General features: G+C 42.1%; 1 protein-coding gene across 1 annotated transcript in view; it reads right to left on the bottom strand.

Annotated features, from left to right (window-relative positions):
* The window catches only part of adck5 (aarF domain containing kinase 5), a 23052-nt gene extending 471 nt beyond the window's left edge, over positions 1-22581 (bottom strand). Inside the window, exons 1-15 of the mRNA XM_026946045.3 lie at positions 22434-22581; positions 20480-20574; positions 15291-15440; positions 14999-15074; positions 14537-14737; positions 14301-14441; positions 12906-13019; positions 11691-11822; positions 10488-10571; positions 10317-10398; positions 10099-10177; positions 8923-9014; positions 7673-7925; positions 1642-1758; positions 1-1397 (exon numbers count right to left, since the gene is read on the bottom strand). The exon at positions 1-1397 is cut by the window's left edge and continues 471 nt beyond it. Of these exons, the coding sequence (XP_026801846.3) occupies positions 1295-1397; positions 1642-1758; positions 7673-7925; positions 8923-9014; positions 10099-10177; positions 10317-10398; positions 10488-10571; positions 11691-11822; positions 12906-13019; positions 14301-14441; positions 14537-14737; positions 14999-15074; positions 15291-15440; positions 20480-20574; positions 22434-22457 (1743 nt within the window). The 5' untranslated portion in view covers positions 22458-22581 and the 3' untranslated portion in view covers positions 1-1294. The remainder of the gene's footprint in view (positions 1398-1641; positions 1759-7672; positions 7926-8922; positions 9015-10098; positions 10178-10316; positions 10399-10487; positions 10572-11690; positions 11823-12905; positions 13020-14300; positions 14442-14536; positions 14738-14998; positions 15075-15290; positions 15441-20479; positions 20575-22433) is intronic.
* Positions 22582-23939: the final 1358 nt, after the last annotated feature.

Below are 23939 nucleotides of genomic sequence, written 5' to 3'. Positions count from 1 at the left end.
GCTTGAGAAGAGAACTGATTTATAATCGCGCTATCCGGCCTCACCCAGACGAGGACAGGTTTGAGTTTCTTCCTCACGTCGTCTCTGGGAGTTTTTCCTCACCACCGTCGCCTCTGGCTTGATCATTAGGGATAAATTTAAATAAAAATTTTAGATCCAGATTTCTGTAAAGCTGCTTTGTGACAAGGTCCACTGTTAAAAGTGCTATATAAATAAAATTGAATTAAAGCGTCAAGTGTCAAGAACCCCGAGTTTGCTAGAGAACATATCTAAACAAACAGCATCATGAAGCTAAACAAGTCTGGGATAAAGTTCTGGAAAAGCATCACCATCGCGAGCATTCCCATCCTGCAGAGCGACATTAAAGCCGTTATTAGAAATGAAAGTAAACAGCACAACAGTGACTCTGCTTAGAGGAGACCGTCCACCAAGAGTCAGTAACCGCGAACAGAAGAAGGGATTAGTCAGAGAAGAAACAAGGATAGAAGTCCTAGGATAACTCGCAAACGTGATGCTACCACCACCATGCTTCACAGAGTGAATGGTGTTCTCAGATTGTTGGGTTCCTGCCAAGGACACACGGCAGAATTTTGGTCTCATCAGACCAGAGAATATTTTTATTCAGGTTTTTGAGTTTTTATGTTTTTTGGCAAACTCCAAATACGAATTCATACCAGCATCGTAGGGCGTCCGGGCTGTGCTTGTCCTGTGAACAGATTCTCTGACTAATTAATCCCCTCTTTACTCGCTCACTGACGTTCGGTGGATGGTTGTACCGTATCTTTCCATTTTTAAAATTGGAACAGTGACACTTTACTTGCACACGAGTCGACTCCATTCCACTGATTATGTCTCTTCTGATGATAACTGGTCGCACCAGTTAATTAGCTTATAGGTTTTTTTTTTTTTTAAAGAAAGTATTATTACATTATTATTATTAATTTAAAATTTTAAATTACATGTTCAAGATATAATGAGTGCAGCACCTTATCATGGTATGCTGTTTTATTATCTAGGTTTTATTAGCGGTGTATTATCACCCCGCTAGTCCAGATAAAGTCCTCATGGCTAAAGCACAAATCATCTGCATAGTGTTGATTCCATAGTGGTTCATTCATTTCAAAAAAAGTAAAATAAATGTGAAAACCAGGAGACAGGAAATGAAACAGAATAAAAAGCTCCACTGAACAGGATGAGAGAGATGATGAGAGGAAGGTCGTGAGTTTACACTTCTAATGTCAGGGTGTAAAATTAAATAAAATAAAACAGTAAAGCCGAGTTATTGAGTCTTTGGTTATTTGAGGTATTGATAAACCTCCTGATCGAGCGAGATGAAACCGCAGTAGGAGAGAAGCTGCAGCACGTAGCGAGTCACGCTCATCATCATCATCTCCGACCTGTAACACACACACACACACACACACACACACACACACACACAAACACACACACACGCTTCTTTAAGAATACAATGTAAGTAGCAGTAATATCACTGTATATAAATCTTGCACTAAAGTCTGGAGGTGGAGATGTATTTAATATTTTTTCACGTTTTTGTGTAAGATGACATTGTGGATCTTTTATTTCTTTCTGAACTGCTCCTTTAATGGAGAATTAAATAAAACATTAAATTAAATTCACCTTAAAGCGCATTCAAACTTCACATCTTCCCAGAAACTCCAAATCCAGCACAACAGAGTGACCCTGGGCAGAAGCCTCGACTCGTCTGCTCTGGCTTTACCCCAACCTCGCACAGCACTGACACACACACACACACACACACACACACACACACGACAGGGCAGATTCAGTCTGCATTATCAAACCTCAGAAGTTCAGCTGCCTCTTCCCTTCACCTGTTTCAATGCAGCTGGAAAATAATCCATGAATAAATGTATATATTTTTATTATAAACAAGACAACACGAAACTGCAATGATTATTATCTATTTCACACGGCTCATGCTGTTTGTTGTTTGTTATACAGCAGCGTGATCAGACGGCACATACCATGAAAGTGAATCTGAAGGAATCGTTTCATCAAAGATAAGCTGATATTTATTTAACTCTTTACCCAACTCTCACTTGTACATTATCAAAGTTACGTAATATTTTTATCTGTTGCTTTAACGCTGTGTTACACTGTAACTGACAACAAGAAAAATGTGACGTGTTTGATCCAAGAGCGTGGAGCGTGGCGTGTATAGTGTGTAGCGAGTAGTGTATAGCATATAGTGTGGAGTGTATAGTGTATAGTGTATAGTATGTAGTGTACAGTGTGCAGTGCATAGCAAATAGTGTACAGTGTGCAGTGCATAGCGAATAGTGTACAGTGTGTAGTGCATAGTGTACAGTGTGCAGCGTGTAGTATGTAACGTATAGTGTACAGTGTGTAATGTATAGTGTACAGTGCGTAGAGTATAGTGTACATTATATTGTACAGTGCGTAGTGTGTAGTGTGTAGCGTATAGTGTACAGTGTGTAGCGTATAGTGTGTAGTGTTCTCACCTCTTGGCCATTGAGGGCATATCGGTCTACAGGAGTGTACAGTGTATAGTGTACAGTGTGTAGTGTACAGTGTGTAGTGTATAGCGTGTAGTGTATAGCGTATAGCGTGTAGTGTATAGTGTACAGTGTATAGTGTACAGTGTGTAGTGTACAGTGTATAGTGTGTAGTGTATAGCGTGTAGTGTACAGTGTACAGTGTGTAGTGTATAGCGTGTAGTGTATAGCGTGTAGTGTATAGCGTATAGCGTGTAGTGTATAGTGTACAGTGTGTAGTGTACAGTGTGTAGTGTATAGCGTGTAGTGTATAGCGTATAGCGTGTAGTGTATAGTGTACAGTGTGTAGTGTACAGTGTATAGCGTGTAGTGTACAGTGTATAGTGTGAAGTGTACAGTGTATAGTGTGAAGTGTACAGTGTATAGTGTATAGCGTGTAGTGTATAGCGTGTAGTGTATAGTGTGTAGCGTGCAGTGAACAGTGTATAGTGTATAGCGCGTACAGTGTGTAGTGTATAGTGTGAAGTGTACAGTGTATAGTGTGTCGTGTATAGTGTGAAGTGTACAGTGTATAGTGTATAGTGTATAGTGTACAGTGTACAGCGTATAGTGTTCTCACCTCTTGGCCATGAGGGCGTAGCAGTCTACAGGAGTGTACAGTGTATAGTGTATAGCGTGTACAGTGTATAGTGTGTAGTGTATAGTGTGAAGTGTACAGTGTATAGTGTGTAGTGTATAGCGTGTAGTGTATAGTGTACAGTGTGTAGTGTACAGTGTGTAGTGTATAGCGTGTAGTGTATAGCGTATAGCGTGTAGTGTATAGTGTACAGTGTATAGTGTACAGTGTGTAGTGTACAGTGTATAGTGTGTAGTGTATAGCGTGTAGTGTACAGTGTACAGTGTGTAGTGTATAGCGTGTAGTGTATAGCGTGTAGTGTATAGCGTGTAGTGTATAGCGTATAGCGTGTAGTGTATAGTGTACAGTGTATAGTGTACAGTGTGTAGTGTACAGTGTGTAGTGTATAGCGTGTAGTGTATAGCGTATAGCGTGTAGTGTATAGTGTACAGTGTGTAGTGTACAGTGTATAGCGTGTAGTGTACAGTGTATAGTGTGAAGTGTACAGTGTATAGTGTATAGCGTGTAGTGTATAGCGTGTAGTGTATAGTGTGTAGCGTGCAGTGAACAGTGTATAGTGTATAGCGCGTACAGTGTGTAGTGTATAGTGTGAAGTGTACAGTGTATAGTGTGTCGTGTATAGTGTGAAGTGTACAGTGTATAGTGTATAGTGTATAGTGTATAGCGTGTAGTGTACAGTGTATAGTGTGAAGTGTACAGTGTATAGTGTATAGCGTGTAGTGTATAGCGTGTAGTGTATAGTGTGTAGCGTGCAGTGAACAGTGTATAGTGTATAGCGCGTACAGTGTGTCGTGTATAGTGTGAAGTGTACAGTGTATAGTGTATAGTGTATAGTGTACAGTGTACAGCGTATAGTGTTCTCACCTCTTGGCCATGAGGGCGTAGCAGTCTACAGGAGTGTACAGTGTATAGTGTATAGCGTGTACAGTGTATAGTGTGTAGTGTATAGTGTGAAGTGTACAGTGTATAGTGTGTAGTGTATAGCGTGTAGTGTATAGTGTACAGTGTGTAGTGTACAGTGTGTAGTGTATAGCGTGTAGTGTATAGCGTATAGCGTGTAGTGTATAGTGTACAGTGTATAGTGTACAGTGTGTAGTGTACAGTGTATAGTGTGTAGTGTATAGCGTGTAGTGTACAGTGTACAGTGTGTAGTGTATAGCGTGTAGTGTATAGCGTGTAGTGTATAGCGTGTAGTGTATAGCGTATAGCGTGTAGTGTATAGTGTACAGTGTATAGTGTACAGTGTGTAGTGTACAGTGTGTAGTGTATAGCGTGTAGTGTATAGCGTATAGCGTGTAGTGTATAGTGTACAGTGTGTAGTGTACAGTGTATAGCGTGTAGTGTACAGTGTATAGTGTGAAGTGTACAGTGTATAGTGTATAGCGTGTAGTGTATAGCGTGTAGTGTATAGTGTGTAGCGTGCAGTGAACAGTGTATAGTGTATAGCGCGTACAGTGTGTAGTGTATAGTGTGAAGTGTACAGTGTATAGTGTGTCGTGTATAGTGTGAAGTGTACAGTGTATAGTGTATAGTGTATAGTGTACAGTGTACAGCGTATAGTGTTCTCACCTCTTGGCCATGAGGGCGTAGCAGTCTACAGGAGTGTACAGTGTATAGTGTATAGCGTGTACAGTGTATAGTGTGTAGTGTATAGTGTGAAGTGTACAGTGTATAGTGTGTAGTGTATAGCGTGTAGTGTACAGTGTATAGTGTATAGTGTGTAGTGTATAGCGTGTAGTGTACAGTGTATAGTGTGTCGTGTATAGTGTGAAGTGTACAGTGTATAGTGTGTAGTGTATAGTGTATAGCGTATAGTGTTCTCACCTCTTGGCCATGAGGGCGTAGCAGTCTACAGGAGTGTACAGTGTATAGTGTATAGCGTGTACAGTGTATAGTGTGTAGTGTATAGTGTGAAGTGTACAGTGTATAGTGTGTAGTGTATAGCGTGTAGTGTACAGTGTATAGTGTATAGTGTGTAGTGTATAGCGTGTAGTGTACAGTGTATAGTGTGTAGTGTATAGTGTGAAGTGTACAGTGTATAGTGTGTAGTGTACAGCGTATAGTGTGTAGTGTATAGCGTGTAGTGTACAGTGTATAGTGTATAGCGTGTAGTGTATAGTGTATAGCGTGTACAGTGTATAGCGTGTAGTGTACAGTGTACAGTGTATAGTGTATAGCGTGTAGTGTGAAGTGTATAGTGTATAGCGTGTACAGTGTATAGCGTGTAGTGTACAGTGTATAGTGTGAAGTGTATAGTGTATAGCGTGTACAGTGTATAGCGTGTAGTGTACAGTGTATAGTGTGAAGTGTATAGTGTATAGCGTGTAGTGTATAGTGTATAGTGTGTAGTGTACAGTGTATAGTGTGTAGTGTATAGTGTGAAGTGTACAGTGTATAGTGTATAGCGTGTAGTGTACAGTGTATAGTGTGTAGTGTATAGTGTGAAGTGTACAGTGTATAGTGTATAGTATATAGTGTGTAGTGTACAGTGTATAGTGTGTAGTGTATAGCGTGTAGTGTACAGTGTATAGTGTGTAGTGTATAGTGTATAGCGTGTAGTGTACAGTGTATAGTGTGTAGTGTACAGTGTATAGTGTATAGTGTGTAATGTATAGCGTGTAGTGTACAGTGTATAGTGTGTAGTGTATAGTGTGAAGTGTACAGTGTATAGTGTGTAGTGTATAGCGTGTAGTGTACAGTGTATAGTGTGTAGTGTATAGTGTATAGCGTGTAGTGTACAGTGTATAGTGTGTAGTGTACAGTGTATAGTGTATAGTGTGTAATGTATAGCGTGTAGTGTACAGTGTATAGTGTGTAGTGTATAGTGTGAAGTGTACAGTGTATAGCGTGTAGTGTACAGTGTATAGTGTGAAGTGTATAGTGTGAAGTGTATAGTGTGAAGTGTATAGTGTGAAGTGTATAGTGTATAGCGTGTAGTGTACAGTGTATAGTGTGTAGTGTATAGTGTGAAGTGTAAAGTGTGTAGTGTATAGTGTGTAGTGTACAGTGTATAGTGTATAGCGTGTAGTGTACAGTGTATAGCGTATAGTGTTCTCACCTCTTGGCCATGAGGGCGTACCGGTCTACAGGAGTATACAGTGTATAGTGTGTAGTGTACAGTGTGTAGTGTATAGCGTGTAGTGTGTAGTGTATAGCGTGTAGTGTACAGTGTATAGTGTATAGCGTGTAGTGTACAGTGTATAGTGTATAGCGTGTACAGTGTATAGTGTGTAGTGTATAGTGTATAGTGTATAGCGTGTAGTGTACAGTGTATAGTGTATAGCGTGTACAGTGTATAGTGTGTAGTGTATAGTGTATAGCGTATAGTGTTCTCACCTCTTGGCCATGAGGGCGTAGCAGTCTACAGGAGTATACAGTGTATAGCGTATAGTGTGTAGTGTATAGCGTGTAGTGTACAGTGTATAGTGTATAGCGTGTAGTGTATAGCGTGTAGTGTATAGTGTACAGTGTATAGTGTATAGCGTGTGTAGTGTATAGCGTGTAGTGTATACTGTACAGTGTATAGTGTGTAGTGTATAGCGTGTAGTGTATAGCGTGTAGTGTATACTGTACAGTGTATAGTGTGTAGTGTATAGCGTGTAGTGTATAGTGTACAGTGTATAGTGTGTAGTGTATAGCGTGTAGTGTATAGTGTATAGCGTGTGTAGTGTATAGCGTGTAGTGTATAGTGTACAGTGTATAGCGTGTGTAGTGTATAGCGTGTAGTGTATAGCGTGTATAGTGTGTAGTGTACAGTGTACAGTGTATAGTGTATAGCGTATAGTGTTCTCACCTCTTGGCCATGAGGGCGTACCGGTCTACAGGAGTATACAGTGTATAGTGTACAGTGTATAGTGTATAGCGTGTGTAGTGTATAGCGTGTAGTGTATAGTGTACAGTGTATAGTGTCCTGTGTATAGTGTGTAGTGTATAGTGTATAGCGTGTAGTGTATAGTGTATAGCGTATAGTGTTCTCACCTCTTGGCCATGAGGGCGTACCGGTCTACAGGAGTGTATAGTGTATAGCGTGTGTAGTGTATAGCGTGTAGTGTATAGTGTACAGTGTATAGTGTGTAGTGTATAGTGTATAGCGTGCAGTGTATAGTGTATAGCGTGTGTAGTGTATAGCGTGTAGTGTATAGTGTACAGTGTATAGTGTATAGTGTGAAGTGTACAGTGTATAGCGTGTACAGTGTATAGTGTGTAGTGTACAGTGTATAGTGTATAGCGTATAGTGTTCTCACCTCTTGGCCATGAGGGCGTACCGGTCTACAGGAGTATACAGTGTATAGTGTACAGTATACAGTGTGTAGTGTATAGCGTGTAGTGTTCTCACCTCTTGGCCATGAGGGCGTAGCGGTCTACAGGAGTATACAGTGTATAGTGTACAGTATACAGTGTGTAGTGCACAGTATATGGTGTGTAGTGTTCTCACCTCTTGGCCATGAGGGCGTAGCGGTCTACAGGAGTGTACAGTGTATAGTGTACAGTATATGGTGTGTAGTGTACAGTATATGGTGTGTAGTGTTCTCACCTCTTGGCCATGAGGGCGTAGCGGTCTACAGGAGCGCCCAGCGCCACGTTGATGCTGCGCACCGTGTTGATGTTGCGGAAGACGAGCAGCATGGGCCGAGGCAGAGCCTTCAGCACCTCCATGATGCTGTCGAAGCGCTGAGCGGCCATGTTGCGCATGTACGACGTCTCCTCGTGGCTCAGGATGTTCCCCAGACCCAGCTCGCGCATGTTGATCGGCCGCTGAAGGAGCATCTCGCAGAACAGGAAGTAGTCTGATATACACGACACAGTCAGGTTAGAACAGGTTATATAACAGAGATAAGAGGCACACAGGTGAGGAGAGAATATTTATATCACATGCAGATATAAACAATGTTAATTATCTTTTATTTTTAACCATATTTAGCATTTTAAATTGCTCATTAATTTCTTTTAGAGTTATGGACACCAATACTATAATATATAGAAAAAAAGGAAATATTCTAATTTTTTTATTTTAAAGTTCATCACTGGATATCGTCCAGGTTGAATGGACAGGCGTGGGAAAGACCGGTTAAACTCGTCACTTTAGATGGGGGGCGGTGTGGCGTATCTCGCACGCTATTGGCTGCTGTGTAAATCAGTTAAGCCAGGGGCGTCCAATCTGCCACACCTGATTCCACCTGTTTACTCAGCTGATCCTGGCTATCGGTATAGACTCAGGTGTGGCTCCTGCTTGGTTGGAATGAAATCCTGCCCCAACACACACACACACACACACTTTCTGGACTTAAGACTACACACCCCTGAGTGAAGCGCTACAACACTCCGTCACTCTGACTTTAAAATGTTTCAAAATGAAATACATCAACATAGAGAATCAAATCACGGCTCTCGAAACATTTCATGGGGATTTTAATTATTTTTGTGTGTGATATAAGACACTAAATTTCTTCTTGGTTAAAATAAATGAGTCTTTGATTCGGTCCTGAGGGTGTACAAACTTTTAAACACTACACAATCTCTAGCTGAACGCTCCAGATAAAAAAGGTGAACTCATTACATCTGAACAAAATGGGTTCTTTGTATAGATAGTAAAGTGTTCTTAGAAAAACAAGGTTCTATTTTGGAACCCTTTCTGCTAGTAAAATAGGGTTCTAAGGGCGGGACGACCGGAGAACCCTTCAGGGTTCTAGATCTGACACCTTGTTAGAACAGAATTGTAGTGTTTGATTTGGAGCAGGATGATGAAACACTTCATTCAGTGAATGTACTAATGCTCAAGCTGACCTTTGACCCCGAGGTCGTTGGAGTATCTCTTCATGGCGGCTTCGTCTCGGAGGATGATGGAGCGCCACAGCTGGCACAGAGCGGCTCGGTCACTGAAACATAAAATAAACACGACGTTACAGAAAAAAAAAAACAGCTGCCAAGCTAGATGCTACTTTCAAGCAATGGCAGGACTTGGGCATAGCTAAATGTAGTGACTTTTTCATTGATAATATTTTTGCTAATTACAATGATCTGATTCAAAAATGTCTTCAAAAGTCAGATTTTTTCGATATCTTCAGGTTCGTCACTTTATTCAGCCCCATTGCTCTGTGTTTCCTCAAATGCCCTCTGAATCGGGATTGGACTTGGTTCTTAAGACCCCTACACACCTCAAGGGCCTCATTTCCAAAATATATAACTTAATTATGACATTCCAAAATATATCACTAGAGAAGATCAAAACAGAACGGATAGGAGAGTTGGGAATTGACATATCTGAAGACACTTGGGATAAAGCTGTTGACAGAATAAATAAGATTTCATCTTGGGCATGATTCAATCTGATTCAGATGAAAGTTCTCTACCGTATTCACTACAGTAAAACCAAATAGGCTAAACTATACCCAGATATAGACGAAACATGTGATCGCTGCAATGCATTTAAGGCAGATCTAACCCATACTGGTCCTGTACTAAACTGAGACAATTTTGGTTTTCAATATTTGAGATTTTAAACACTGCATTTAATTTAAGAATTCACCCTAACCCTGTAATAGCTTTGTTTGGAGTCACAGGCGACGACATTCACATAACTAAAGATAAAGAAAATGCCTTGGCATCTGCAACATTAATAGCTAGAAGAAGAATTCTTTTAGAGTGGAAATCACCAATGCCACCTAAACTGTCACTATGGCTTAGTGATGTAATGTTGTTTCTAAAAACTGAAAAAAATCAAATATTTTCATATCAACCAGAACGTTTTACAAAACATGGGATCCTTTAATAATCTATATCAAGAAGAATGTACTCCTCCAACTTTGACTTTGAAAGTGCCTCTGTCACTGAATACGTTCAATGTACCTTGTTCTGACAAAAATATAATTTAAAAAAAAAAAAAAAACGATCAGAGCCAAACACAATGTGTACATTATTCATGAGCTACTTATGAATATTAATGAGCTTGTGGGCGGTTACCTTTTGCTGAGGTGTTCATACAGTCCATGATCTAAGAGAACAAGCTCTGCTTTTTTATCAGGACCTCTTCGCACCAACACTGTCACAGACACACACACACACACACACACACACACACACACATACACAGTGAGGATCAATCAAATCTCTCCTCTGTTATGTATTCCTATCATTATGGGGACATTTGGTCCTCTCACACACACACACACACACAGTACCGTTTCCAGGATGTGGGTCTGCGTGTATAAAGCCGGTGTAAAATATCTGTTCTGCGAAAGTCCTGATGAATTTATCTGCCGTCTGAGGAGCAAAACGAGGACCACACGTATTATTCAGCATAATTATAATAATAATAATAATGAAATATAATTAAAGTGTGTGTTACTCACGTCTTTTAAACTCAGGCCCTGCCTCCTGATCTCCTCGATGTTGTTGATTTTGCAGCCTTCGCAGAACTCGGCCGTGAGGACGCGCTGGTGTTAGGAGCAGAGCTGAGGATCAGTGTGTGTTCGTTTATTACACTTTATACTCATTTATAAAAAGGTATTTTTTTTTTATATCAATGTTAATTTTTCCATTTTGTAAAAATTGGGTTATACTATTACACTTGCCTCAGGATATGTCCTGTATATTCAATTTATATAGTGTAAACAGCTGTTGAGTTCTGCATTCTGATTGGTCAGAAGGTGTTGATTAGTTTTCTATAACAGCAGCTCTGACAGTAGCGCAGGTTTATATTAATGCGCTAGTTCTAATACTTTATCGTTTCTATAGCCACAGCTCATTCACAGAGACTTAAAAAACGTGTGTAATCAGTGATATAGTGAAGTTTTCTTAAAGTAAGGAGATGTTTATGTAACATTAATGGAAGGAGTCTCCAGGGTCAGCACTTTGTAACAGTCAGAGGTAAAGCTGTAACTTTACAGCAGGACAGAGGAGTTTACGCTTCTTTGCAGTTTCTCAGTAACATGCGTAACAAGCTGCGTTTATTTTTGTCTTATTAACTTCAAGAGAGAGAATAAAGAGACTCTGCTGAGGGAACGAGTGTTTATAGCTGCTCTAACGTAAGTGACAACAGGAACTCACTTGTTTCATAACCATTAAACATCACTGTAAAGAGACAAAAAGTATGACATGATGTTCTTTAATAAATAATAAATTGTAATGGTCAGTAAGTTGCTGTGGTGTAAGAGGAATAAAACACTCAGGGACGTGCTGTTAGAGGAAACTAATCAACTTCAGTGTAGTAACAGTGACTCCGCTTCATCACACCATCATATCACCACATAAACACATAAACAAGTTTATTACTTACATAATAAGGGTGAGGGGAATTTTTATTAATAAAAATAAATAACACTAGGTGATGATCTATTAGCGTTAACATTAACAGCTGCTTACGTAAGAAATGTAAGTTCTGTTAGCAACCTTAGCATTTCTGACTGAAGGATTAAAATCACGAAGGCTACTTAGCTATTAATGTTCAAAAAAATACTAAAAGTAAAAAGACTGACTGACTGGAATCCTGTAAAAATGGCGGCGCAGTGCGACTGCTTTGCTGATGCCCCTCGGTAACGGGTTAATCTCTGTACCTTGCTGGTCAGGTCCCAGAACACTTTGGGTATGACGACGAATTTAAAGTGCTTGAGCTCTTGGGCGCATCGCTCCGAGTTCCTGCCCTCGTTCTCGAAATCCAGCTCCTGCGCCAACGTTCCCTTCAGGTCCTGCAAGAGTCACACGGCGATATTGTTCCGCTTCATATTAGAGGTATTACATCAATATCACGATTACATCATCATGTCATATTATTAATACGTTAACTGTGATGTCATTGGCTGCGTCTCAATCAGCTCGCTAGTTCAGTAGTCAGGGCGCTGATCAGGGAGGCGGCCATTTTAAGTGCTGTCTCAATCGCAAGAGCCTTACAGTGCACTGGAACGTTCGCTCCCTAAAAAATCCCACAATGCACCGCAAAAACCAGGGAGCATCGATCCTCGGTACGTTCCTTTACTGGAAATGACGTCATATTTTCTCCAGCCCCTCAACTAAAAAAAACGAACTCTCAGTCAACTTCGTCTACAAATATAAGTAGCTTGTTATCGTTATCGAAGCTCTCAAATGTTACTTACATTATCGATTTTTAACTTTATTTGACGTTCTGTATATAGTTTGTTTGAGTCTAACGACTTTTAAGTGCTCGAAGCACCGTGACAGAAACGCGTGTGATTGAGCTAATAAATTTATACGACGAATAACGTCAGAAAGATATCAGTCCTGCCTGTTGGTGATAAACGCCAGTGGTGACGTTTTACAAAGCAAGTACGTCGTCATGGCGGCGGAAATTGAGTCATCAGTGTCCCAGTGTGTAGTGAGCCAGGGTCCTAGTGCCTGAACTCATGGACACGATCTACTGATTGAGACACACCCATGCTTTTCTCTACTTCCTGTCTTGTTAAATGGTTTGTTTTTGTTATATTCCTCCAAAAAATCATTTTTGCGTTATTCTAATTTCAATATACCCGTTCATTAGGGTTTGTACAGTACGTGTGTTACTCCAGCAGTTCTATCAGTAGATATATCAGGCTCCTCTAGTACAACTTTTAATAGACTTGTCTATAGGAATGTGGAATCTGTTATTTAGCAGCTGTGTGTTATATAAAGGGACGTGTATTGTGGTCTTATTCCAACATGGCGGCGTGTCGACTGACTGCATTTTTAAATAAAGAGGACTGATACAGAGGTCCTTCTATGTCACTGTGCTTAGACTGCGTTCTGGCTTAAGACAGGTGTCGTAATCTCATACAGACCTTTAGGACCCAGCGGAAACCGAAGCTCGGGTGCATAAGCTTCACTATATCCAGCAGGATCTCCAACGTCCTGATGTCTCCATCGAACCGATCCCTGAGGTCTATATACTGCACCTGCACACAGAGCAACCAGAAAATCCAGCGCCGTGCCACTCGTTCAGGAAACCCGAGCGGTCTACCATGCTAGTATACAGTGTTTTCATGCTAATATCATTAGCCTGAGGGGAGTCGGTCATAAAATGCAAAGAAAGTTGTTCATTAGGAGCAAAGCGACACCAGCTAGTAAGCATGTAAGCTAGTTAAAGGGAAAGTTCACCCAAGAATGAAGATTCTGTCATCAGTTACTCACCTTCGTGTCGTTCCAAACCCATAAGACTTTCGTTCATCTTCGGAACACAGATGAAGATATTTTTAATGAAACCTGGGAGATTTCTGTCCCTCCACTGACAGTCCATGTAACCAAAACTCCAAAAAGTTCATAAAGGCATCTTAAAAGTAATCCATGTGACTCCAGGGGTTTAATCCCAATCTAATGAAGTGATACGAGTGTGCAAAAAAACTACGATTAAGTCTTTATTCACAAAATATCTTCACTTCTGCATAGATCTCCGACGCGTGTTCACGAGAGAACCACGACGCGCGTTCACGAGAGAACCACGACGCCTGCGTGTTGATGTTGACGAGAGAGCGGACGTTCTAACGATACAACCGGACCTGGAAGCGCTGCACTGTTTACAGCAGAGGAAGTTTCTCCATGTTATGGCATCCAGGAAATGCACACTTTAGTACCATTTTGAAAAACAAACCGACACCTAAAACAAAATCTGCTTAGAATATAATGAACGAAGCTTGCACACAGCGTCCCTCTTCCTCTGCTGTAAACAGCGCAGCGCCTCTGGGTCCGGTTGCGTCGTGAGAACGTCTGCTCTCGCATCAACATCAACATCAACAACACGTGAGCATCGTGGTTCTCTCGTCATAGATCTCGCATCAGAGATCTATGCGGAAGTGAAGATATTTCATTTATCTCATTAGAGTTTTCATTTTTGGGTGAACTATCGCTTTAATGATGCTGTAACGTTTGTGTCCTTGCTGCCAGATTTGAGTCGTTTCCCCCAATAAAATTCACATTTTCTCCCTTTGTGCTGCACGTGCACACTTCTGAGTCGGACAAGCCGGAGACGAAGACGGATTAGAAACAGTGTCGGAACGCAACCATTCCAGGATATTTTCTAATCCTGGCTGCGTCATAAATTGTTGAAACCCGTAACAAAGCTGTAAAAGATGTTAAAGCGTCGCATGTGAGGAAGTGAACAACTCTGAGTACATTCTCAGCAATTCCTATACCATCATCATCATCATCATCATCATCACAGGGTCGATCTGCTTGCTCACCTTCACAGCTACGGGCATCCCATCATGCAGCTCTGCTCTGTGCACCTGCGCTAAACTAGCAGCCGCCATGGGCTCGTAGTCAAACGTCTTAAACAGTTTATCCGGCGTGGAGTTGAAGTCCTCTAGGAATAAAGCGTCTACCTGAAACACACACACACACACACACACACACACAGTGGGAATTTAAAAAAGAGTCGGATTACTCCATTATCCGTCAGCTGTGTCATTCCCATCACCTCTTTGTAGCGGCGGTTCAGCGCTTTATCCTCCAGGACCTGCAGCGTGTGGATGTACTCCGGAGGGAGGAGGTGATTAAACGAACACAGGCCCTGTCCCAATTTAATGTACACTCCTCCGTTCCTCACCGCTCCCTCCACCATGCTGTCCGCCGCTCGCTGGTGACACGCGGACATGGCCGCCGTGAACTCCGGCCTTTCCTGTGGACAGAGAACGCTTAAAGAAGTTATCAGCAACACACACTCTCCTTACACTCATGAACATAGCTTGTTTACTCAACAGTGTGCTACAAAGCTACAAAGGGAGCAAAACTATAATAATGCTAATGATAATAATAGCTTCAGGATGCAGCAGTGCTTTCTGGGTAAACTGTGCTCGTGAAGTCTTCATGGGTCTCGGATTCGATGTTTGTAACAGAATTAAAACACGATGTGCGTCGTTAGAAAAAATCTCAAACGCACCTCATCCACGCCGCGCAGAACAACGTTGGACGTCCACCAGTAATCCACTGAAATCAGAAATCCGATATACAGAGATCTGTGAACAGAGTAATTAAACAAATGAATTAAATAATTAATAAATGAATGAGATTTAAAAGCAGGTTTCCTCCTGGACTCCTTCATCTTCCCCGTGTTTATATTTTAAAACCGTAGCCCACGTGTGGGAGTAAAGAGACAACGCGCAGTTTAGTAACGCAGCAGTGTGTGTGATGATCAGGCGGGTTGAGAGCCGGCAGTAAACACAGCCGCTCACCTGCAGAAGCGTCCTGCGCCCTCCACTAATATCCTCATCTTCCTCCTGTCTTTGGGGTCAGAGAGAGCGTAGCGCACGCCCACCGCCGCGGGAACGCCCACTGACACACCAATCAGCAGCTTCCTCAGAGGCCGGAGACTCCGCCCACTCCTGCAGAAACAACACACTTCACACACTGCAACTCTATTCACACAATATCAGTCTGTCTCTGTCTATCCATCTCTCTCTCTGTCTGTCTGTCCATCTCTCTCTCTGTCTGTCTGTCCATCTCTCTTTCTCTGTCTGTCTGTCTGTCTATCCGTCTCTCTCTGTCTGTCTGTCTGTCCATCTCTCTCTGTCTGTCTGTCCATCTCTCTCTCTGTCTGTCTGTCTGTCTGTCTGTCTATCCATCTCTCTCTGTCTGTCTGTCTGTCCATCTCTCTCTCTGTCTGTCTGTCTGTCTATCCATCTCTCTCTGTCTGTCTGTCCATCTCTCTCTCTGTCTGTCTGTCTGTCTATCCATCTCTCTCTGTCTGTCTGTCTATCCATCTCTCTCTGTCTGTCTGTCTGTCCATCTCTCTCTCTGTCTGTCTATCCGTCTCTCTCTGTCTGTCTGTCTGTCTATCCATCTCTCTCTGTCTGTCTGTCTGTCTGTCTGTCTGTCCATCTCTCTCTCTGTCTGTCTGTCTATCCATCTCTCTCTCTGTCTGTCTGTCTGTCTGTCCATCTCTCTCTCTGTCTGTCTGTCCATCTCTCTCTCTGTCTGTCTGTCCATCTCTCTCTCTGTCTGTCTGTCCATCTCTCTCTCTGTCTGTCTGTCCATCTCTCTCTCTGTCTGTCTGTCTGTCCATCTCTCTCTCTGTCTGTCTGTCTGTCTATCCATCTCTCTCTGTCTGTCTGTCAGTCCATCTCTCTCTCTCTGTCTGTCTGTCCATCTCTCTCTCTGTCTGTCTGTCTGTCCATCCATCTCTCTGTCTGTCTGTCTGTCAGTCCATCTCTCTCTCTGTCTGTTTGTCTGTCCATCTCTCTCTCTCTGTCTGTCTGTCTATCCATCTCTCTCTCTGTCTGTCTGTCTATCCATCTCTCTCTCTGTCTGTCAGTCCATCTCTCTCTCTGTCTGTCAGTCCATCTCTCTCTCTGTCTGTCAGTCCATCTCTCTCTGTCTGTCTGTCTGTCAGTCCATCTCTCTCTCTCTCTCTCTCTCTGTCTGTCTGTCTATCCATCTCTCTCTCTGTCTGTCTGTCTGTCCATCTCTCTCTCTCTGTCTGTCTGTCTGTCTATCCATCTCTCTCTCTCTGTCTGTCTGTCTATCCATCTCTCTCTCTCTCTGTCTGTCTGTCTATCCATCTCTCTCGCTCTCTCTGTCTGTCTGTCTGTCTATCCATCTCTCTCTCTCTCTGTCTGTCAGTCCATATCTCTCTCTGTCTGTCTGTCTGTCCATCTCTCTCTCTGTCTGTCTGTCCATCTCTCTCTCTCTCTGTCTGTCTGTCTGTCCATCTCTCTCTCTCTGTCTGTCTGTCTGTCTGTCCATCTCTCTCTCTCTCTGTCTGTCTGTCTGTCTGTCAGTCCATCTCTCTCTCTGTCTGTCTGTCAGTCCATCTCTCTCTCTGTCTGTCTGTCTGTCTGTCTGTCTATCCATCTCTCTCTCTCTCTGTCTGTCTGTCCATCTCTCTCTCTCTCTGTCTGTCTGTCCATCTCTCTCTCTCTCTGTCTGTCTGTCTGTCTGTCAGTCCATCTCTCTCTCTCTGTCTGTCTGTCTGTCCATCTCTCTCTGTCTGTCTGTCTGTCTGTCTGTCTATCCATCTCTCTCTCTCTCTGTCTGTCTGTCCATCTCTCTCTCTCTCTGTCTGTCTGTCCATCTCTCTCTCTGTCTGTCTGTCTGTCTGTCTGTCAGTCCATCTCTCTCTCTCTGTCTGTCTGTCTGTCCATCTCTCTCTGTCTGTCTGTCTGTCTGTCTATCCATCTCTCTCTCTGTCTGTCTGTCTGTCTGTCCATCTCTCTCTCTCTCTGTCTGTCTGTCAGTCCATCTCTCTCTCTCTGTCTGTCTGTCTGTCCATCTCTCTCTGTCTGTCTGTCTGTCAGTCCATCTCTCTCTCTCTGTCTGTCTGTCTGTCTGTCTGTCAGTCCATCTCTCTCTCTCTCTCTCTCTCTCTCTCTCTCTCTCTCTCTGTCTGTCTGTCAGTCCATCTCTCTCTCTCTGTCTGTCTGTCCATCTCTCTCTGTCTGTCTGTCTGTCTATCCATCTCTCTCTCTGTCTGTCTGTCTGTCTGTCCATCTCTCTCTCTGTCTGTCTGTCTGTCTGTCTATCCATCTCTCTCTCTCTTTGTCTGTCTGTCAGTCCATCTCTCTCTCTCTTTGTCTGTCTGTCAGTCCATCTCTCTCTCTCTGTCTGTCTATCCATCTCTCTCTCTCTGTCTGTCTGTCTGTCAGTCCATCTCTCTCTCTGTCTGTCTGTCTGTCTGTCCATCTCTCTCTCTCTGTCTGTCTGTCTGTCTGTCCATCTCTCTCTCTCTCTGTCTGTCTGTCTGTCCATCTCTCTCTCTCTGTCTGTCTGTCTGTCTGTCAGTCAGTCCATCTCTCTCTCTCTCTCTGTCTGTCTGTCAGTCCATCTCTCTCTCTCTGTCTGTCTGTCAGTCCATCTCTCTCTCTCTGTCTGTCTGTCCATCTCTCTCTCTCTCTCTCGCTGTCTGTCTGTCAGTCCATCTCTCTCTCTCTGTCTGTCAGTCCATCTCTCTCTCTCTGTCTGTCAGTCCATCTCTCTCTCTCTGTCTGTCTGTCCATCTCTCTCTCTCTGTCTGTCTGTCTGTCCATCTCTCTCTGTCTGTCTGTCTGTCAGTCCATCTCTCTCTCTCTCTCTGTCTGTCTGTCTGTCTGTCAGTCCATCTCTCTCTCTCTCTCTCTCTCTCTGTCTGTCTGTCCATCTCTCTCTGTCTGTCTGTCTGTCTATCCATCTCTCTCTCTGTCTGTCTGTCTGTCTGTCCATCCATCTCTCTCTCTGTCTGTCTGTCTGTCTGTCTGTCCATCTCTCTCTCTGTCTGTCTGTCTGTCTGTCTGTCTGTCTATCCATCTCTCTCTCTCTTTGTCTGTCTGTCTATCCATCTCTCTCTCTCTGTCTGTCTGTCTGTCAGTCCATCTCTCTCTCTCTGTCTGTCTGTCTGTCTGTCTGTCCATCTCTCTCTCTCTGTCTGTCTGTCTGTCTGTCCATCTCTCTCTCTCTCTGTCTGTCTGTCTGTCTGTCTGTCAGTCAGTCAGTCCATCTCTCTCTCTCTGTCTGTCTGTCCATCTCTCTCTCTCTCTCTGTCTGTCTGTCAGTCCATCTCTCTCTCTCTGTCTGTCTGTCAGTCCATCTCTCTCTCTCTGTCTGTCTGTCAGTCCATCTCTCTCTCTCTGTCTGTCTGTCAGTCCATCTCTCTCTCTCTGTCTGTCTGTCCATCTCTCTCTCTCTGTCTGTCTGTCAGTCCATCTCTCTCTCTCTCTGTCTGTCAGTCCATCTCTCTCTCTCTGTCTGTCTGTCAGTCCATCTCTCTCTCTCTCTGTCTGTCTGTCTGTCTGTCCATCTCTCTCTCTCTCTGTCTGTCTGTCTGTCCATCTCTCTCTCTCTCTCTCTCTCTCTGTCTGTCTGTCTGTCTGTCAGTCCATCTCTCTCTCTGTCTGTCTGTCTGTCTATCCATCTCTCTCTCTGTCTGTCTGTCTGTCCATCTCTCTCTCTCTCTGTCTGTCTATCCATCTCTCTCTCTCTCTGTCTGTCCATCTCTCTCTCTCTCTCTCTGTCTGTCTGTCCATCTCTCTCTCTCTGTCTGTCTGTCTGTCCATCTCTCTCTCTCTCTCTGTCTGTCTGTCTGTCCATCTCTCTCTCTCTCTGTCTGTCTGTCTGTCTGTCCATCTCTCTCTCTCTCTGTCTGTCTGTCTGTCCATCCATCTCTCTCTCTCTCTGTCTGTCTGTCTGTCCATCCATCTCTCTCTCTCTCTGTCTGTCTGTCTGTCCATCCATCTCTCTCTCTCTGTCTGTCTGTCTGTCTATCCATCTCTCTCTGTCTGTCTGTCTGTCTGTCTATCCATCTCTCTCTCTGTCTGTCTGTCCATCTCTCTCTCTCTCTGTCTGTCTATCCATCTCTCTCTCTCTCTGTCTGTCTGTCTGTCTGTCTATCCATCTCTCTCTCTCTCTGTCTGTCCATCTCTCTCTCTCTCTGTCTGTCAGTCCATCTCTCTCTCTCTGTCTGTCTGTCTGTCCGTCTGTCTGTCCATCTCTCTCTCTGTCTGTCTGTCTGTCTGTCCCCCTCTCTCTCTGTCTGTTTGTCTGTCCATCTCTCTCTCTCTCTGTCTGTCTGTCCATCTCTCTCTCTCTCTGTCTGTCTGTCCATCTCTCTCTCTCTGTCTGTCTGTCCATCTCTCTCTCTCTGTCTGTCTGTCTGTCCATCTCTCTCTCTCTGTCTGTCTGTCCATCTCTCTCTCTGTCTGTCTGTCCATCTCTCTCTGTCTGTCTGTCTGTCTGTCCATCTCTCTCTGTCTGTCTGTCTGTCTGTCCATCTCTCTCTGTCTGTCTGTCTGTCCATCTCTCTCTGTCTGTCTGTCTGTCCATCTCTCTCTGTCTGTCTGTCTGTCCATCTCTCTCTCTCTTTCTCTGTCTGTCTGTCTGTCCATCTCTCTATCTCTCTGTCTGTCTGTCTGTCTGTCCAATCTACTTGTTGGTTTGTCTATACATCTATCCGTTTGTCTGCGTCTGTCTGTGTGGCCAACTCATTTCTCTGTTCGTTTCTCCGTCTGTCCATGTTTTTCTCTGTCTGTTTGTCCATCTGTCTACCTGTCATTCTGGTGGTCTGTCCATCGGACCATTTATCTATACGTCTGTCCCTATGTCTATCCATTTATCTGTCTTTTGCCCCGTCTGTCTGTCTGTCCATCTGTCCCTTCATCTATATGTCTGTCTATCTATTCTGTCTGCTACCTGTCTATCTGTTTATCTGTCAGTCTGTCTACTAGTGTCTCATTCTATCCATCAATCTGTCAGTCCTTTTGTCTCTCTATTCTTCTCTCAATCTGTCTGTCTTCCCATTTCTCTATCTCTCTATTTTTCTGTCTCTGTCTGTCTGTCACACTCTGCCTTCATCCATCTGTCTGCCTCTACCTGTCCCTCTACCTGTCCCTCTACCTGTCCCTCTACCTGTCCCTCTACCTGTCCCTCTACCTGTCCCTCTACCTGTCTCTCATACCTCTGTGTGCTGAAGGATTTGTGCAGCAGCAGTTGAGTGTTTGTGAGATTTGAATATTTCTGCAGCAGAGCGAGGTGACGCCGACACACCCGTAACTGAAACACACACCACACACACACACACACACACACACACACACACACACACACACACACAAACACACAAAATGCAGTTATAACGCTGACTAGAGAAACCTGGGTTCAGGAGTTCAGGGCCGTCGTGGTAAAGCTCTCAGAGACAAACAAGACGATTCGTGTCCTAGAGTAACACTAACAGTCCTGAACATTAAAAATAGCTGTGGGTGAAAGCTGTGTGTTTCAGCAGCGAGGCCGTGACTCGACGTTTTCAGCGTCAGGGAACAAAATGTCTCCGGGGAGGAAGCTTTATTTACACACGGGGCCTCGGTGTCAGGGTCAAGCGCTCCGTTCAGGAATTTCTCCTAAAACCTACATGATGTAATCTGACTCGAGATACACATTAAAGCCTTAACGTGTTTGTACGACACTTCAGTGAGAATCGTTTCGAATTTTCAAGTATTTGTACATAATTTAAAAAAAAAAACAATTTCCTCAACAGGTCAAAAACAGAGTGTAGTGACTAACTTAATAACAGAAGCACAACTTTTCCCTTTTAGATTAAACTTTAAAGGCAAAACTACGAAACTCTATTTACAAATCATTTTTAACTTAATTGTTTTTTATTTAATTGTAATATAATGGACTCTAATTTAATCCACCAACCTGATGGTTGATATTAAAGCTTATCTTATTTTATATATATATATTTTTTAAACAGTGAGAACACTGAGAATGGCGTGATTGTTATAACAACCTTCACCCTCCTTTCTGCAGCGAGTTGAACCCCGGTCATTTCAGCGCTTTTCTCATGAACTAAACAGCCTGAAACGAACAACGCTGCATTTTCTGATTGAGGGAGAAAGTGAGGAACGAATCCCATCTGAAATACATGTTTATATGTGTGCTTTATTTTCAGTGTTCGTGAAATGATAAACTTGGAAATGAAATACTCAGAATTTCAGCTCATTACCAATTAAAAACTAATTACACAAAACCTTTCGTAATAAATAAATAAATAAATAAATAAATCTTTACTCAGCCTACTATAAATTTCAGTTTCCAGAAATAATAATTAGTTAAATATTAAAGTTATATTTTACTTTTAATCTAAACATAAACGCCTAAAAGAGAAATAATGTTGTATATTGTATAATGATAGAAAGTAAATTAATAGAAGTAAAAAAAAAAAGAAGCACAAAAATAAATAGGAGAAAAAAATACACAAGAACAGAATAAAATGAGATATATATTTAAAAAATAAAATAAAATAAAATAATGAGTCAAGCCTTGTAAAAATATTCCTTAAAAGTTTGGAAAATTAATATGCATTAAATGTATATAATTAATGGCATTTTATTATTTTTTTTTATAATTTATTATATAATATTTTTGGTTATGAGAATTAAATCTATCAATTATTTAATTAAATTATTTAAAAAAATTTTTAAAGATTCTATTATTCAACTTTTTCAAAAGTCGTGCACTTTTGAGACGGTCCCTTACACACTGTACTGAAGGACAATTGAAAAATATAAAATATTCACTTTGTTGTTCCATAAAAAAGTACATTTTAAGTAATTTCTGACTGTTTTAAACCTGGTTTACCCAGCACTGCTCAGTGTTTTTAATAATAACGCAGTCAGATGTTGTTTCTTTTCTCTTTTATGGAGTATAATTGTAAAAAAAACAGGAATAATGAACATAAACAGGTGTATAAAGGTGAAATCAGATGGAAGAGAAGGTGACAGTAATTAACATTAACACTGAGCACTGAGCTAGCAAGCTGCACACAGGTTAACTAGCGAGCTAAATAAACTAGCCATTAGCCACAAAAACAACACAAACATACAACAAAATAATTAGAGTGAGATATTTACCCTCTGTAATGTTTCTGCCGCCATGCTGAGGTGAAAAAGCGGCTTTATTCCTCTACACTGACCTCCTGATAAAGGCTAAAGTCGAGAGTATGTGCTGTCAGCGTGCCATGAAATACAGTTCCCTGTGAAAAACGGGTCTCTTTGCGGAAATTGACCGGAAGTTGACTGTTTAGCTCGAGGGAACTGAAATCGGCGGTGCTTCTTCCTCTGTTTCTATGGTGAATAAACCTACTGTAGCTCATATTACCGCCGCCATCTTTGCTGAAGAGTGAAACATCGATAAAATAGCAATAATTATATTATATTATGTCATATTATATTATGATTGTTTTCCTATAACACATCCCCAAGTGTTTAAATCCACTTTATACCACAGTAACTTGCCAAAGATTACAATTTTTAGTGTAGTAAAACACGTTATACGGAGTCTATTCTTTATTTATATATACAGAGTGTTCCAAAAGTCTCCATACACAGGGGAAATTAACACTTTTTTTTTTTAGCAAAATGTCTTCCAAAATTTATCATACTTAGTATATATTATATATATATTTTTTCAGATAGACTTTAAGAACGCCTTTGAGAAAAGAAGAAGGTATTGAAATCATTCTGATGGTTGGATCGGGAAGCTGTCACGAGGTTGCGATGGACTTTAACAGGAAACATGGCGAGAACATCACACACACACACACACACACACACACACTGTCACCAAACTTATTAACAAATTCATAAAGACTGGAAGTGCTGCGGAATCCGAGAAGTGGACGTCCACAAAGATCCACTGACGAGGACACGACCGACGTGATGCAGGAAAACTCAGTCCCCTGTGTATGGAGACTTCTGGGACTTCACGCTGTATTTACACTTTATGTCTGTGAAACGAGTTAGTTCCTGTTGTCACTTACGTTGTAGCAGCTACAAACAGTCTTTCCCTGACCAGTCTCTCTTTATTCTCTGTCTTGAGGTTGATAAGAAAAAAACGCAGCTTGTCATGTTAGTGAGCAAAGACGTATAAACTCCTCTGTCCTGCTGAAGATGTCTGAAGTTACAGCTTTACTTCTGACTGTTACAAAGCGCTGACACTGGAGACTCCTTCCATAAATGTTACATAAACATCTCCTTACAGAAAACTTCACCATATTCAAGATTATGTTTTTATTTGTTAAACAGCAACATTTGTTTCTTATTAATCTTAGATTATGTGGAGCATGCACCTGTGAATGAGCGGTTACTATAGAAACGATAACGTATTAGAACCAGCGTATTAATATAAACCTGACGCTCGTGTTACTGTCCGAGCCGCGCTGGTGTACAAGAACAGTGCAGCTTACAGCGTAAAGTTACAGCTTTACCTCCGACTGTTACAAAGCACTGACACTGGAGACTCCTTCCATAAATGTTAACTAAACGTCTCCTTCACCATATCAACGATTACACGTTTTTTTAATCTATTTAACTTTATTAGTGGAGCGTCCGCTGTACAAGTCCCTGTGAACGAGCTGT

This window comes from Pangasianodon hypophthalmus, chromosome 23 (assembly GCF_027358585.1).
Source record: "Pangasianodon hypophthalmus isolate fPanHyp1 chromosome 23, fPanHyp1.pri, whole genome shotgun sequence".
NCBI lineage: Eukaryota > Metazoa > Chordata > Actinopteri > Siluriformes > Pangasiidae > Pangasianodon > Pangasianodon hypophthalmus.
Note: the sequence above shows the minus strand (reverse complement) of the source record. Positions and strands in the feature narration are given on the sequence as shown.